This window comes from Mustela lutreola, chromosome 6 (genome assembly GCF_030435805.1).
Source record: "Mustela lutreola isolate mMusLut2 chromosome 6, mMusLut2.pri, whole genome shotgun sequence".
In the NCBI taxonomy this organism is placed as follows: Eukaryota; Metazoa; Chordata; class Mammalia; order Carnivora; family Mustelidae; genus Mustela; species Mustela lutreola.
The window spans coordinates 69,688,207-69,705,692 of NC_081295.1; the positions used below are offsets into that span (position 1 = coordinate 69,688,207).

Here is a 17,486-nt window from a genome sequence, read left to right on the forward strand (position 1 = left end):
ACTCTCATTTCGTGCTCTCGCACTCTCTCTCAAATAAATCTTTAAAAACAATTTAGAAATAAAAATTGTTATCTCCCTTAAGCATCAGTTCTTCCAGTGTGTAAGGAACCTCTAATTAGCTGCTAGTAATGACAGCAGGTCAGTAATCCCTTAGCTTCAGTCTTTAGCATCTATTGAACCCTAAGCAGTTACTTGAACTCTCATTATTGCTGTCCTGACCCACTCACCTAATACTTAGGAATCACTACCACAGAACATTAGTATCATTGCGTTACCTCAAATACATTTGGTATTTTACAGTGGTAAGTATACATGGAGCTTATTAATTGCAATTTTTCAACAGAGGTCAATATCATGCGAGCAGAACATTAATAAAACATGCCCAGAGATGGGGCTGTTAACCTCAGACCTTACACGGACTTCAGTTTGCTAAGAGTCAAGAGTTATGACTACTGAATTCAAGGCTCAAACTCAAAATCTGTTGAGGTTCTAATTCTATTGTATTTCAGATATAAGTATGATATGAAATTTAGGAACTCTACAGCTTATGAGGTTATTATTTTAAAGTTCTACGCTTTTGATTCTCTATCTAATATCCCACTAGATTAGTATTAACATCAAAAGCATTACAATCTTTATAAACATATATTTTTATCCCCAGGGGTACAGGTCTGGTGATTCACAGACCTGTACCCCTGGGGATAAAAATATATGTTTATAAAAAATTAAAAAAAAAATAAATAAAAAAATTTAAAAATTTAAAAATAAAAAAAAAGCATTACAATCTTTTTTTTAATATCCATATTTAAGCTAAAGTGATGGAAGGTTAGCTCTTAGGATATAGCCAGAGGTTGTCTTTTCTTCGTTTAATTTTTTTTCACTTTTAAAATTTTACTTGTATATAATTTATATACAGACACACCCACACACACATTTCACAGATGTATAGTTTGATAAATGTTTCCTAATTTCCTAACTGAACTCCACTGTGAACTTTATCACCCAAATCAAGAAACAGAATACCAGCACCCTAGAATCCTCTCCTCGGGCTCCTTCCCACTTAACAGCTTCTGCAAACCACACCCCCACCAAGGGTGAGCAGAACCTTGACCTCAAACAAATAGATTTATATTTACATGCCAGGATACAGGATGTATCCTGTACATGCATGGATGCCAGCATGACTGGCTTTTTTTTTTACTGAACATTATGTTTGAGATTAATTCATACTGTTACGTGGAGCTGTAGATCATTCATTCTCATGCCTGTCTTGTATTCCAGTGAATGAATAAACCACAACTTAGTCATCCTACTATTGCTGGACATTTCCACTTTGGAGCTATTAGGAATAGAAGCTATAAACACCAACATTTGTTTTAAATTCCAAATACACTGCATGCAACTGATAATGTGAGGCTCATATTTCACTTTAGATGTGAATTTTAAATTTTTATACAGGGGGGATTGGGTGGTTGGGTGATGGACATTGGTGAGGGTGAGTGCTGGGTGTTATGGACCTGTCCCCCTGAAACAAATAAAACATTATATTTTAAGTTAATTTAAAATTGTTTAAATTAAAAACAAATTTTTAAACAAAAACACACTTTTCCAAGAAACTTGATTGGAATTGTCCTTAAAAATTCTGACGAATATCCAATATTATTATGGAGAAAATTCTGAATGCTAATATAAACTATTTCTTTAAAGATTTATTTATTTTAGAGAAAGATTGAAAGAGTGTGTGAATAGAGGGAGGGGCAGAGGGAAAGAGAGAGAGAGAGAAACTCAAACAGACTTCCTGCTGAGCATAGAGCCTGATGTGGGGCTCACCCACTACCCATGAGATTGTGACCTGAACTGAAATCAAGAGTCTGACACTCAACTGACTGAGCTACCTGGAAGCCCCTAATACAAACTATTAATAAGAAAAATAATTTCTATGTTTTTCAAGGTGCTGAGTAAAGCTATAAAAATATCACCCTGGCCATCTAATTCCACATTGTAAGAGAAACTGAGGAGAGTCTGGAGGACAGGTCTATATGGTTTCCCAGAATACACATTTACTGTAGAGTAATTCATTTAACAAATATTTGAGTCAGACATTATACTAGGTATAGAAAATAAAGGCATGAAGGGATTACAGCCCTAACCTAGGGGATGAAATTGAGAAGTAAACAGGAGTGGTTAAGGGTTAGATTTGATTACACAATGCTACTCAACTACATAGGGGATGTCAGATTTGATCTTTGTAAGGTTAAGAACAGACACATGAACTTGGCCCTAAAGAATGAATAGAAATAGTATGAAAAGAGAATGGGACCAATGTGTTAATCAGAAAAAAAGTATGCTGTGCAAAAGCCCCTGTGAGAGATATGGTACACACACACAGTAACATTTATGAGTCTCAAAATCACTGGATTAAGAAAAACAACACAAGGGAACATATGGAATGATTCCATTTATATGAAATTCTAGAACAGGAATCTATGGTGACAGATATTAGTACATGACGCATCTTTCTGGGTGATGAAAATATTCCTTATCTTGAAAATATTCCTTATCTTGGAAAATATTCCTTTATCTATGGGTTATATGGGTTTCTGGATTTCCAAATCTTATTATACTGTAAACATAAATGTGACCCTTTCAATATATACAGATTATATCTCAAAACAAAATGGAAAATTAAGATTGTTTTAACTACAATATATAGAAAACTCATCAAGCAGTTCAAGCAGTGCAGGGGCGCCTGGGTGGGTCAGTGGGTTGGTTAAGCCTGTCTTTGGCTCAGGTCATGATCTTAGGGTCCTGGGATTGAGTTCCGCATCAGGCTCTCTGCTCAGTGGGGAACCTGCTTTCCTCCTCTCTCTCTGCCTGCCTCTCTGCCTACTTGTGATCTCTCTCCCTCTGTGACACAGCAGAGAGCCCGACGTGGGGCTCGATCCCAGGACCCTGGAATCATGACCTGAGCTGAAGGCAGAGGCTTAACCCACTGAGTTACCCAGGCGCCCCAATAAATAAAGTCTTTAAAAAAGAAGAATTTCAAATAGTGCATTACAATTTGCATTGGAAATACTTATTTTTCATAAATTCATTAGCATAGTGCTGTTAAAACTTTTATATTCATAAATATGCCATCAAAATAACCTTGCAGCTTAAAAACAAGGTCAGACATCTAAGGGATCAAGATGTTGACTTCTCACATGAAATCTTCTGAACTTGGCTTATGATTATGATAATGATTTTTACAGCTACTAATACTATTTTTATAGAGGAAGCTCAGAGAATTGACTAGAGCAAAGATACTCAAATATCCATTTTATTTTAATTTTTTTGCTCTTCCACCCAGAAGCCACTGAACAGGGCAGCTAGATCTGGGGATTGGGAAACCAAAGTCACATGGTACAAAAACAGACAGTATCCACACACATTCTTTAAATAAAATAATACTATCTAAAAATGACTCTGCCAATACTTTCTGTCACCAGATATTCCATTTTTCTTTATCTCACCATCTTCCTTCCCCTCCTTGGGCCAAAAGAATGAAGTTGGTAAAGGGCAGAAGGGGCAACTGGACAGGAAATCCACCCTGACTGAGAGATGATGTGGGGCGTGTTTCCAGAACTGGGAAAAGTCCAGCAGCAGCCATTATAAATATGTGGAGGAGATGTGTGGAAGGGTTGCCTCATGCGTTCCTTACTCATGTACAAGTGATAAAGTCCTTATCCACTTTCCCTTGTGAGGCCTTCAATGGACAAACTTTCCTTTTCCTCAGTGAATATCAATTCAAAGTTCCAGGATGTCAATAGGAAAGATTCTGCATGGAGAATTCAGATCTAAATCCTAATCCTGACCAGAGGACCTTAAGAATGTTAGTATTTAATATTTCACCTATTTTTGTCATTTTTATAAGACATGAATGTAAAAAATTAATTAAAATTGCTTTTGTAAACAATGATGTGAACAAAAGTCCAAGTTTGAAGCCACCAGGAGTCCTACTAGTTGGTTAGGTGTATTGGCTTTTTTGGTTTTGTTTGGTTTTTTAAAGAGTTTATTTATTTATGTGTGAGAGAGAGACAGAGGATGAGAGGGGAGAAAGTCAGAGAGAGAAGCAGACTCCCTGCTGAGCAGGGAGCCCAACATGGGACTCGATCCTGGGACTCTAGGATCCCGACCCGAGTTGAAGGCAGTGCTAACCAACTGAGTCACCCAGGTGCCCAAGTGTATTGTTTTAAAATATAAATAAAGTGGAGGGAATGCAGCTGCTTCTCAGCTACATTCCATGTTAAAGGAAGATTAAAAACCCCTATATTCTCACCCTTCTGGGCACTGAGACTGTTGGGCTGTGCCACACTTTTCTTTCACCCATGAGGTTTCTCCTGAAAAACAAAATTGAAATCTTTAGACAGGTGCACCACAGAAAAGAGAAGAGAAACAAATGTGCAATGAACTTGATCTTTCCAAACTACTTCAATCTTGTTATTCCAATGACTAAATTCTTCTAGAATGTGTTAAGTGCCATTTCACATGTTGAAAAGATCAGTGTGTCCAGAGATTTGCACAGATTGAATACCAAGAAGCCCATCTTTACCAAGAAAAACAAAGGGGATTCTTTTAGCTGGAAAGAGACAATTAGAAAAAAATGATGTTAATAAATATAGATATACCATCCAAAGAATAGAGAAAAGAAATCATGGCGGGGTTGGGGGGCACAGAAGCAGTCAATGAGAGTAACTGATTTAAACTGGGAAAAATTGAACCAAGAAATTTTTAAGATCTTAACTAAAAAATTTTTACTTCAATGTTTCTGATTATAGAACATTCCAGCTAACCAATGAAGTAGAAATGATCTAGTATAATAAATATCATCACTTGTATCCCTTGATAGATACAGGCAATTATCATCAATGGCTAACGTCCCAGAAAAAGCAACAAGCAGACAAGATGTGTCATACAGAAGTAATAACACCATCTATGGTGTATACTTGCAAAATAAACAAACACATTTCCTTTAAAAAAAAAAAAAAAGATTTTATTTATTATTTATTTGACAGAAAGAGATCACAAGTAGGCAGAGAGGCAGGCAGAGAGAGAGGAAGGGAAGCAGACTCCCTGTTGAGCTGAGAGCCCGATGCCGGGCTCAATCCCAGGACCCTGGAATCATGACCTGAGCCAAAGCCAGAGGCTTTAAACCACTGAGCCACCTAGGCACCCCTAAATAGATACACTTCTATTAAATTTCAGCAATGGTATGCAATGAATCCACTGGGAGAATTTACCATATGACTCAAGGATCAGTCTTGATATAAAAAGTTGAAAGAGTTATATATTTGAGGTAGAAAGTGGGAAAACAGAGTGGTTAGAGGCAGTGTGGTCAGTGACCTTATAGAATTAAGCAAACAAGAAAGTGCCCTCATGAATTTAGCAGAATTTTTAATGATGCATTATTAAATGTCAAACAATAATTACTTGGAAAAGAAGTTACCATTTCAGGCATCTATTTTTCCTTTTTGATAGCTCTTTTTAGTTGCTTTTCAAATATATTTTGTAATAAAAATTGACTCATCCATTAGTGTAAAATCTATTTTCTACTAAAATGTTATAGTTAATGTTTCTTCTATAACATTTTCTTCCTATTTGAGAAAAATCAGAATTCAACCTGATCTCATTCTTTTGGTCTAGAAATATTAAAAGTATAAGTTACTTACTTTTATTGGTTGTGGCATTATGAAAAAGGGGTTGTTAACTTGAAGCAATTTTGTTGCTGTGTGTTTATGTGCACTTTTTATAAATTTCATTACATGTTCCGAGGGTAATTTAAAAATATATATATCTGCAGTATGTCACTTACAGCTGGAACCAGGAGTTGAATAATCTGTATCCTGATCTTGGCTCTGCATTAACTCTCCAAAGGTCCCTAATCAGTCATTTGATCACTCAGGATACAGTCATCGGAACAGTAACATTGGTTTAACGGACTGCTAGATGGGCCAGATAACCTCTTTCATCAACTCTGCCATCTGTTATCTCAAACCACAGATATTTCTAGCAGCGTTATTATTAGACTGGAGAAGACCCTGCTTTACCAATGAATATGGAATTTTTATCTTTCTCTTCTTTTCTATAGTATCTATGCTATGAGCTCCCTCTCTGTATAGTGAACAAGCCACATTTTTTGCCATCGTAAACATGTTGTCTCCGACTTGATTCAATTTATGTAGCCTGGGTCAGCCAGCTCTGGGGTCAATGAACACACAGGGGTGAACAGGTCAACCTCCTCTGCTTACCTTGGCAGACACTCTTGTAGTCAGCACAGCAGTCTTTCCTCTGCAGACAGTCATCCGAACAAGAGCAGAGGCTGGACTCTAATCTGGTCTCCCCACAACGGAATCTATTGCATGTCCATATTCGAGCTGGAAAAGCACACAATTCAGTTCCCAGCATTTAACTTAAATACTTCAGTATCCAACAGCAAACATAAATTCCATGCATCTATCCCTGGACTGTTGTAAGGTCAAATTCTTGGCTTCTCTGCATGAATAAATGAAAATAGGTAATACAAACAAGGGGGCAATGCTCCTTTGTCTTCATTTGGCATGAGCAGCAGAGAGAAAGGCGGTTTTATAAGCTACAGCCCTGGTCTGGCTGGCAGGTACATCTCTGAGTTTGGAGAGACTCTGAACACTGGCTCTATTCCCACCCAAAAGTAGGAGCTCCCGGTGGAGATGACCCACTAGGGATGGGTGCCACCCAAGAGCAGTTTTGTTTAAGGACAGGCAGCAAGGAAGAGGCAGTGCAACAGAAGTAACAGGAAGAGGGTGAGGTCTGTAAGAAAGTAGGCAGGTCAGGGCACCTCCCAGCTGAGGGTGAGAGAGGGCAAGATGAGTCTCCACCCAGGCCTTTGCTGCTCTCCCAGGCTATGTGCTCAGTATGAGATCAGTGTAAATAAACATCAGTGCTAAAAACAGCAAGAGGCTGTCCCATGGCTGTTTCCTAGCACCGTCTGCTGGGAATCAGTGTCTAAAATCAACATCAGGGCGCCTGGGTGGCTCAGTGGGTTAAGCCACTGCCTTCGGCTCAGGTCATGATCTCAGGGTCCTGGGATCGAGTCCTGCATCGGGCTCTCTGCTCAGCGGGGAGCCTGCTTCCTCCTCTCTCTCTCTGCCTGCCTCTTTGCCTACTTGTGATCTCTCTGTCAAATAAATAAGTAAAATCTTAAAAAATAAATAAATAAACAAATAAAATCAACATCAGTCCTGGGTTTAGACAAATGCATCAGACCGGTGCCTGCTGTGTGCTTTGTCTTGTACAGAGTTCTTCGTTGTCCATTATGTATCATTTACTTAGAAAGGATTTGGGGAGATTAAGTAAAGGGAATCTTTTTTAGACTAAGTCATAATAAGGGATCTTATTTATACTAAGTTATCCCTTCCCCCTTGCCCTTTCCAGAAAATATAATGTAAAAAGCTCTACTATTCTCATCTTTATTCTATGAACCACTAGCCAACTCCCTACACACATGCCTTCACTGATTTCTTAAAAAATTAAACATTGAGAACTCTCTCTTCTACCCAGAGAACAGCGTTTCTCAAGTCGTGTTCTGTGGAGTGCTGGCATCAGAATCACCAAGGATCACCAGCTTTCCAAGTAAGCCTTACGCACCCTGAAACCTGAGAACCACTGCCCATGAAACTATTAAGATGATTAGCTTGAGCCATAGTGAAACTGTACTGAGACGTGTACTTCCGGCAACACATATGGAATTTTGTCTCCTGGAGACCATGAGTCCTCAACCTCGGTCAAATCAAGTGTGAACTCTGTTTAGCACTGCAGAAGGGGAAACGATAATCCTGTACACAAGTTATGGGCTGAATAGTGTCCTCTCAAAATGCTGGAGTGCTAGCCCGCACTGCCATGGATGTGACTTTGCCTAGGAAAAGATCTTTGTTGGGGCGCCTGAGTGGTTCAGTGGGTTATGCGTCTGCCTTTGGCTCAGGTCATGATCTCAGGGTCCTGGGATCAAGCCCCATATCGGACTGCCTGCTCAACAGGGAACCTGCTTCTCCCTTTTCCTCTGCTGCTCCCCCTGCTTGTGCTCTACATGTCAAATATATAAATATAATGTTTAAAAAAAAAAAAGATCTTTGTAGATACTCAAGTTCATATGAGGTCATTACAATGGTCCCTATCCAGTGCAACTGGTATTCTTATAAAAAGGGGAAATTTGGACATGTGCATGCACACACACACACACACACACACAGGGGAGACTGTGAAGACACAACAGAACTCTGTGAAGACAAAGGCAAAGTTTGGGGTTATGCTGCCAAAAGTCAATGACCGCCAATGACTTATAACCCACCAGAAGTTAAAAGAAGGGCAAGGAATGGCTCTCCCTCATAGCCCTTAGGAAGAACCAACCCTGATGCAACTTGCATCTCGGATTTCTAATCTCTAGAACTGAGAAAAAGAATTTCTGTTGTTTAAGCCCCCCCAGATTCTGTGTTATAGCAACCCTAGTAAACCAATACACAAGATGTGTGGGGAGCACTTAGACATGCGTTAACGACAGCACAACCAACATGCTAGAGTGAACTTATCCTCAGAATCCATACTTGATTCCACACAGGTGTCTTCAAAATCCCAGCAGCAGTCGCCTCTGTGTTTGCATTCCGTATCACACCGGCAGTTCTCCAGTCCTCTGAATGAAGAATCGAAGCATTTCTTCCTGCAACTGCCTGTAGGAGCTGAGGAAATAAGGAAACCAGTGCTTAGAAGTGATCTGAGGGGCACCTGGGTGGCTCAGTCAGTTGACCACCCCACTCTTGATTGTGGCTTAGGTCATGATCTCAGGGTTGTAAGATCAAACTGATGTCAGGCTCTGTGCTCAGAAGGGAGTCTGCTTGAGATTCTCTCCCTTGTCCTCTTCCCCTCCTTCCATGCTCTCTATCAAATAAATAAAATCTTAAAAAAAAATACAAAGAAAAAAAAAGTTATCTGATATCTCGGAGCTAGATGGTAGAAGCACACAGAAGATATACCTAGTGCAAACTAGGTCAGACAAATAGACATTTTTTAATTGTGATGTATGATTCATCAGTGCAAAGTGATAAATAGTAGGTGATTTTTCCACAGGACTCTAGAGATTACCCAGACTCAGCACACCAGGCACCATTAGGTGAAGGTAGGAGAGATAGGCAGAGGCTTAATAAAGTGAAACTGACTTAAAGTATGGAGATGGAGCAGCAATGATCCACCCTACCTCTCACTTGATAGAAGGCTTATAATCTGGAAGAATTTAGGAAAAGTAGCTTTCACCACAGAGGCAGACATAGAGAATAGCTAGGATGAGAAAAGATGAACACGTCATACTCACAAAGGTGAACAAATGGTTATCAGACATTTGCGGATAGCAAAACACATAGGTCAAATAGTATATTGCTATACATGCTAAAAAGTACTATGTAGTTGGGATGCCTGGGTGGCTCAGCTGGTTAAGCGTCAGCTTTTGGCTGGAGTCACAATCCCAGAGTGTAGGACTGAGTCCCAATCAGGGTCCTTGCTTGGCAGGAAGCCTGCTTCTCCCTCTGCCTGCTGCTCCCCCACTTGTGCTCGCTCTCTGACAAATAAATAAATAAAATCTTTTTTTTTTTTTTAAGCTCTACTCAAGTAGTAGACAGATGCCAAAGAATAGAAGAATGCATAACAATTTAGATGGATCTTAAGAAACATTCAATGAAGAGGTAACCAAAAAAAGTTTATATACCATTTGTACATAAGACCTTTACATTTTTATATTCACTGTCCTACTTTGAAACATTTTCTGCACATGGCTTCCAGGACACAGCAATCACCTGGCTTTCCTCCCACATCCCTAACCAATTATTTTTAGAATTCATCCACACTGCACCCCCAACCACATCCTCCCTATTTTTAAGGTTAGTGTGTTCCCCAGTCACATTGCTTTAATTCGACATATGATGCTGATAACTGCCATACTGCATGTCCATATAGGACCTCCATTCAAAGTCAACCTCCTATGTCCAACTACCTTCTGGCTTTCACTTGGACACCTAGTAGGTATTTCAAACTTAACATGTCCAAGTTCCTGATTATTGTCCCCAAATTAGCTTCTTCTGTAGTGTTCCCATCTCAATTTTGGGAATTCTGTATTTCCAGATGGTCATACCAAAAATCTTGAAGTCATTCTTGACTTCTCTCTTTCTCCATATCCATTCTGTGGATAACATCTGTCTACCACATCCAAAGATATCCAGGATCCAAATACTTCTCACAGTTACAATGTCACCACCCTAGTTCGAGACATAGAGCTTGTGTGGGTTATTGCAATAATTCCCTAACTGGCATCTCCACATCTCCTGATTTCACTCTGCCATTTACTCCTAACACAGCAGCCTAAGTGCTTGTGTGAAAAAGCAAACCACCGCATGTCACTTCTCCGCTCAAAACTCCAATCACTTCCCATCACTCTCAGAATGAAAGCCTACGACCAGAATGGACCCGACCACGTCACTGGCTTGGCTTCTCTTCCGTCCTTTGGTTGATCTCATTTTATGACTACCCTCCTTCTTGTCCTCTTAGTTCCAACTCACCGACCTTGTTATTCTTTAAATGAACTTGCCAGGCGAGACCCTGCCTTAGGCCTTTGCCCTTGTTCTTTCCTCCTGCCTGGAATGTTCTTCCCACAAATATCTCTCGATCTTCCTCACTTTAGCTCTTTACAAAAGTCATTTCACATACATCCCCCATCCCACCCTAACTCCATATTTCATAATCTTTTCAGTTTTACTTATCCCTTAGCACTTTCCTTATCATATTATATATGTATTTGGATTATATGTATTTTTAGTGTCCGTCTTCCTGCAGGACTGTAAACTCTCAGATGGATGTGTCCATTTTCTTCGCCACTGCATGCCCAGTAATTAAATTGTACCTAGCATACAGTCAGTGCCCAATTGTTGAAGAATAAGTAAAAAGGATGTGCACATAAATGAATAAATTTGTAAGAACACATAAAAACTCAAACCAGAAAAATAGCTTAAAAACTCACACTAGAAAAAACACACTACGCTTACGAAAAGTGGGTTAATTGGAGTGGAGAATGGTGAAAATGGTGCCGGATTAGGAATCAGTCATGGAAGAATGAGGGATGTCTATTTCAAGGAAGCTGGCAAAGGAGGGGCTAGAGGTAAGTCCCAAGGCCCTGGGTGGGAAGGGGCGATGCCACATGAGGGCTGGTAACCTGAGATAAAAGGACAAGAATAGGGAGCAGTGACACTGGGAAGCCAGCCAGTAGGTGTACTAAAGTAAAGAAGGGAGAGAAAGAGCCAAAATAATCAGAGATTTTATTCAGAGATTACTATATTCCTCTTCCAATTAATTTACATGATTTAGGAGTAAGACAACCAAGAAGTGATACATTCCTATGCACACGAACATCAGAATAATATAGCAAAGTGGCCCACCTACATGTGTCAGGTCTAGGACTGGTACTGTAGTTCCGAAACCCTACAGCCAAATGACCCCAAAAAAGACAATAATTTTCCAGGTAAGGCCCACCTTTCCAGTTCCACCGTGTTCCCATGTTATGTATGCCACAGGTACTGAGTGTTAATTCTTAAGTGAAAACATACCTGGAAAAGTGTCTATTAATCTCACCAAGAGTCTCCCTAAACAAAGAAGCAATAAGACCTTCCCCAAGAAAGTCAAACCAGAACTTAATCAACCAAATTAAAAAGGAGAGTAAATTACCCAACATTTGACCTCATACCTCCCCTTTGTAAAAGTACCAAATGATACATTACAAGATTTAGAAAATGCTTTTCATACAGTCGCTTATAAATGGTTTATGTACTGTTCATATTGATCAGATATGGCAAAAGAGATTATGATTTGATAGGTTGGGACCGCTCTCTCATATTTTTTTCTTTGCTTTTTTTTTTTTTTTTTAGATTTGTTTTTATGACAGAAGGAGGGTGGAAGGGATAGCACAGAGAGAGAAGCAGACTTCCCACTGAGCAGACGCCCGGCTGGATCCTAGGATCCTGAGATCACGATCTGACCCAGAGACAGAGGCTTAACCCACTGAGCCACCCAGGCATCCTTTTCTCTGCTTCTTATGAGGAAAAATAAATAAATGTGAAGCTTTTACTCTGTACTACATTTAAGACTGTGGCACTGCCTAACCAAGGAATAGTGATTTCAGGGAGCGTGCAGTACTAACAGGGCAGGAGGTCCTGGGAGGGAAGCAACCAAAACTTTCGAGACCAAGTTTATCGGCGGAGAAGAACGAGTAGAGTAGGGGCTGGGACGGGAGTCTTTGACCCAGTTATCAGAGTCCTCTACCAAGGTGAGGACAAATAAGAGGAACAGACAGGAATGATAGGAATCTCAAAGGAGCAGGGGTGAGGGCAAAAGGGTAAAGGCCAGCAATGAGCATGGAGAAGGCTCACCGCGATGTGGGCTCCTAGGAAGGGCAATGTGGGAAAAGGAGAGGCCTAGAAAGAGAGTGCTCCCCTTAGAAGAGCAGAAAGGGGAGCTTTCGGTTTCAAGGGGTAAAGGTGAGGAGAAAGGAGATATAAGGAACTGTGTGGGGAAAACACTGAGAGTATACCTTGCTCTTCTTGTCGCCTGAGTCCAAGCCCCAGCCCCAATCCTAGTGACACAATCACCAACAAAGCAAGAAGAACCTATTATGAAAAAAAGGAAAAGTGACCTTTACAATTTAAAAAAAAAAATGTAAAAAGGTACAAAGATACCCTCCTCCCTCTCTCAGTCAATATTAAGGACACCGAGCGCACCAGCTCCAACAATGATAGGGGCATGTACTTTTTTCTTTTTTTTCCTCCAAAGATTTTTTTTTTTTTTTTAGATTTTATTTATTTGATAGAGATCACAAGTAGGCAGAGGCAGGCAGAGAGAGAGAGAGAGAGAGGAAGGGAAGCAGGCTCCCTGCTGAGCAGAGAGCCCTAAGCAGAAGCAGGGCTCAATTCCAAGACCCTGGGATCATGGCCTGAGCTGAAGGCAGAGGCTTTAACCCACTGAACCACCCAGTCACCCCCCTTTTTTTTCTTTTTAATGTCTGAAAATAAGAATGCTTTGGGAAGAATTTTAAAATGTTATTGTTACAGAACTTCATATTCAAATACATTCGTTAGCTTAACCAATGGTTAGCTAATGGTCCTGGTTAGCTTAATCCCAAACAGAGTTAAAGCATGAATGAAACCATGGGAGCTATTTACCTTTGCCCATTTCTCATTCTTAACTAGATACCAATTTGGAGATCATTTATCTAAAAGCATTCCTCAACTGTGAAATTTTTAACTACCTCACTCCTCAGGAGCAGAGGTTCCCACCTCTCCCTTCCCTGCCCAGCTATGTCCTACTGAGGTATGAAAATACATAACCCATGTAAAAATCTAGTTTCAAATAATTAACTGACAAATGATCTGCTTTGATCTATAGCTCAGACCAATGAGGTGAAAGTTCTGTGAGAAAAGACTGTATGTGTCATTTATTATCTCTACTGTTGACCAGGCTCTTCAGTGCAATTTATGCGATACCTGGAATTAAACTGTCATGTAGTTAACGAGAATTCTCCCCACTGACCTTTTTCCCCACCCAGTAAGTAAGCCCAATGATAAGTATGCTGGATAACAGAACTTGCATAATATACAGCCATAAACTATGAATGGGACAGACACAAATTACTTAGGAAGGTATCTTAAAACACCAATAACCTTCATTCTGACTTAAAAAAAAAAAAACTCACAGCATCAAAATTGCTTAGAGAGCAAAGATCTATGTAAACATTGATTGTGTTTGTTTTCATTTTGAAAATCAACTGGGAAATTAACCTAGGTTAACTTTTACCATAGAATTGGTTTCAACAATTGAGAAAATACTTTAAAATGCTGTAAAGACAATTTTTTAATGAAACCTGAAAGTGAACCCAAGTTTCAGTGACCTTCCAGCAGGTATGGATTCAGTGGAGAGAATGGAGGGGGAAAAGTGAACATAAACGGTTATTAAGTAGCATGACTAGTACTTAGCCCCTCATTATGATGCTCAAAACCCACAGGTAACCAAGACTGGGAACACAAAGTGGCAAAATGGGGTAATAGTCCTACCATAAACGTCATGCATAGATTTACCATAGTCCTGTGGTAAACCTCATAGATTCACATATTGGTATATTTTGGTTTTATATCCTATCTTTGGTCCTTTTGCCATTCAAATTTGATGGGAAAATAAGCAGCATCTAGCTGTCCATAGGATCCTCTCAAACTTCCTCCTGTTATATCTTCATGTCTGTTTCATAATTATACTTTTTCCATACATTTTTTACTTCTTCCCTGCATTATTCTGTAAGTTCCTCAAGAAAAAGGTTCATTTTTAATCTCATATAATCATTACCTTTAAATATGTAGTAATTCTTAATAAGCTTCTCTTTTTTTTCTTTAAGAATTTTATTTATTTGTCGGGGTCGGGGGAAGATGCACATGCAGCAGAGGGAAGAGCAGGCTCCCTGCTGAGCAGCGAGCCCAATGTGGGACTCGATCCCAGCACCCTGGGATCATTACCTGAGCCGAAGGCAGACATTTAACTACCTGAGCTACCCAGGCATCCCTGGAATACGCTTCTTGATATTGAGATGCATATGTATCTTAAACTATCGACAGGGTAGAGAGGGGATAAGCTCTGGACTCCAAAAACCACTAAGAATCCAATTATTTAGCTTTAGATGGCTGAATAAAGAGTGTTAAAAACGCAGTAGGGGGCGCCTGGGTGGCTCAGTGGGTTAAAGCCTCTGCCTTCGGCTCAGGTCATGATCTCAGGGTCCTGGGATCGAGTCCCGCATCGGGCTCTCTGCTCAGCGGGGAGCCTGCTTCCTCCTCTCTCTGCCTGCCTCTCTGCCTACTTGTGATCTGTCTCTGTCAAAGAAATAAATAAAATTAAAAAAAAAAATAAAAATAAATAAAAATTTAAAAAAAAAACGCAGTAGGTACAGGTCAAGTTTTTTAAATGAAGCTTGTGTTAAAATTTGGAAACAGGGTACTTTTTTTTTAAGATTTTATTTATTTGTTTGACAGACAGATCACAAGTAGGCAGAGAGGCAGGCAGAGAGAGAGAGAGAGAGAGAGAAAGAGAGAGAGAAAGAGGAGGAAGCAGGCTCCCTGCTGAGCAGAGAGCCCAATGTGGGGCTTGATCCCAGGATCCTAAGATTATGACCCGAGCCGAAGGCAGAGGTTTTAACCCACTGAGCCACCCAGGTGCCCAATACGGTACTTTTGAAACTATGATTTTATTTATTTATAAATATTTTATTTATTTATTTGAGAAAGAGACAATGAGAGCGAGCATGAGAAAGGAGAAGATCAGAGGGAGAAGCAGACTACCTGTGGAGCTGGGAGCTCAATGGAGGACTCGATCCCCAGACTCCAGGATCATGACCTGAGCCAAAGGCAGTCGCTTAACCAACTGAGCCACCCAGGTACCCTGAAACTATGATTTTAAAATGATGAGCCTCTATTATATATAGTAGTAAACCATTAGAAGGATACAAGGAAAATGAATGATGTACAAAGTTTTGCTTCCAAGGGGTTTATAATTTCTTAAATTTGGAAGAAGGCATAAATATAATAAATGGTATTGAAGTGAACACTCCAAAGTTCCCAGAAGGATAATGAATAAATAGAGTATCTTGACAGTTTACTTCGTTCTAGTTACTGGGCCCAATGCTTACATACCTTGTTTCATTTGCTTCTAGAAACAATGCTTGAGGGACAGAATGATGGTGACATTAACTAACATAAAGAACTAAGGAGAAAACTGCAACCTGGTAAGTGTAGAAAATTAATCAGTTGGTTTTTGCCTTGTGATACTGGACAATAAGTCAGCAAGAAAGGGTTTGAAATTGTGTGACTCAAACTCAGTGAGAAGTCAGACCTCTTGGCTTGCTTGAAATTCTTGGTTGAAAATGTCACTTTTTTAAAAAATCACGAAAAAATGAGGGGCATCTGGGTGTCTCAGCGGTTTAAAGCCTCTGCCTTTGGCTCAGGTCATGATTCCAGGGTCCTGGGATCGAGTCCCACATCAGGCTCTCTGCTCAGCGGGAGCCTGCTTCCCCCTTTTCTCTCTCTCCCTGCTCATGATCTCTGTCTGTCAAATAAGTAAATAAAATCTTAAAAAAAAAATCATGAGAAGATGAAATCGCCTACAGAGAAGATCTTTAGACAAGGTTCAGTGGAACACTGAACACTGCAATGTGCAAAGAGAAGAGAAATCAGCTAAGAATGCAGATAAAGAGAAATGTCATAAAAGTAGAGCCTATCAATGCCATCAGAAAAGCAAGAGGAGAGAATAATTTGAGATGAGATGAGAAAATTATAATAATAATCACCATCATCATCATCATCACCATCATCCTATGCCATGTAATTATTGCTGTGGAGATGCAGCAGGACAAGGACAGAGGAAGGACTGACTATCAGGACAGTAATAACAAGCAGAAGAGAAATGGTTGGGTGGTGAGAAAACCAAGGCAGTGGATGGACTACTCAGAGTAACTCTCTACTCTTAAAGATATTCATGCAGTATAAAAGGGTGCCTTAGGGGGCTGATGATAATCATACTAAAATCAATGCTGCAAAGTGTTTCACCGCAGATCCCCACTTTTTAGATTGATCAAATATTAATTTGTTGTTACTCATATTTCTTAAGCAAAACATGATTAAAAATATTAACTGGCATCACAGTTGTCAGAAGGGATAAAGCTATGTACAATCACTTAAAAACTTTACACTTAAATAGCAACACAAATATAAATGGGGATTTATACACTTAACATTGTCATAAAGCGACAAAGACTAGGGGTATCTGGGTGGCTCAGGGGGTTAAGCCTCTGCCTTTGGTTTAGGTCATGATCTCAGGATCCTGGGATCTAGCCCCACCTCAGGCTCCCCAGGGAGCCTGCTCCCCACTCTCTCTCTCTCTGCCTGCCCTTCTGCCTACTTATGACATTCTCTCCCTATGTCAAAAAAAAAAAAAAAAAAGACTACAAAGACTATCATTAAAAATTATACTTACAATACAAATTATTTTGTATTTCTTAACACTGCTCCTCTCAACAGGCTCTTCCGTTGCTAAAACCAGCATAGACTCCATGAGCCGTAGAAACCTGTTTTACTAGAAGACAGCTGTACTCCTTCCTCTCTCTAGCCCAGCAAAGAGAAACTGAAGGAGTTACATGGCTGTGACTAACTTTTAAGTGTTTGGGAAGATTATAGCTCTTCAGTGATTGGACGATCAAAAGAGAGGGAAATATTTAAATAATAATAGCATCAAGAGATGAAAGTCCTTTTCCAGGACACTGTAGACAAACATTAAATACTAATCAAAACACAGGTAACAAGAATAATACAATAGTCAAATTTTAATATGATCTGGCTATTTATTTTCTTCTA

General features: G+C 39.8%; 1 protein-coding gene across 1 annotated transcript in view; it reads right to left on the reverse strand.

Annotated features, from left to right (window-relative positions):
* The window catches only part of ENPP3 (ectonucleotide pyrophosphatase/phosphodiesterase 3), a 74,044-nt gene extending 56,799 nt beyond the window's left edge, over nucleotides 1-17,245 (reverse strand). The window contains exons 1-5 of the mRNA XM_059177533.1: nucleotides 17,110-17,245; nucleotides 12,635-12,710; nucleotides 8,616-8,747; nucleotides 6,288-6,413; nucleotides 4,319-4,379 (exon numbers count right to left, since the gene is read on the reverse strand). Of these exons, the coding sequence (XP_059033516.1) occupies nucleotides 4,319-4,379; nucleotides 6,288-6,413; nucleotides 8,616-8,747; nucleotides 12,635-12,710; nucleotides 17,110-17,187 (473 nt within the window). The 5' untranslated portion in view covers nucleotides 17,188-17,245. The remainder of the gene's footprint in view (nucleotides 1-4,318; nucleotides 4,380-6,287; nucleotides 6,414-8,615; nucleotides 8,748-12,634; nucleotides 12,711-17,109) is intronic.
* Between the last annotated feature and the right edge of the window lie 241 nt (nucleotides 17,246-17,486).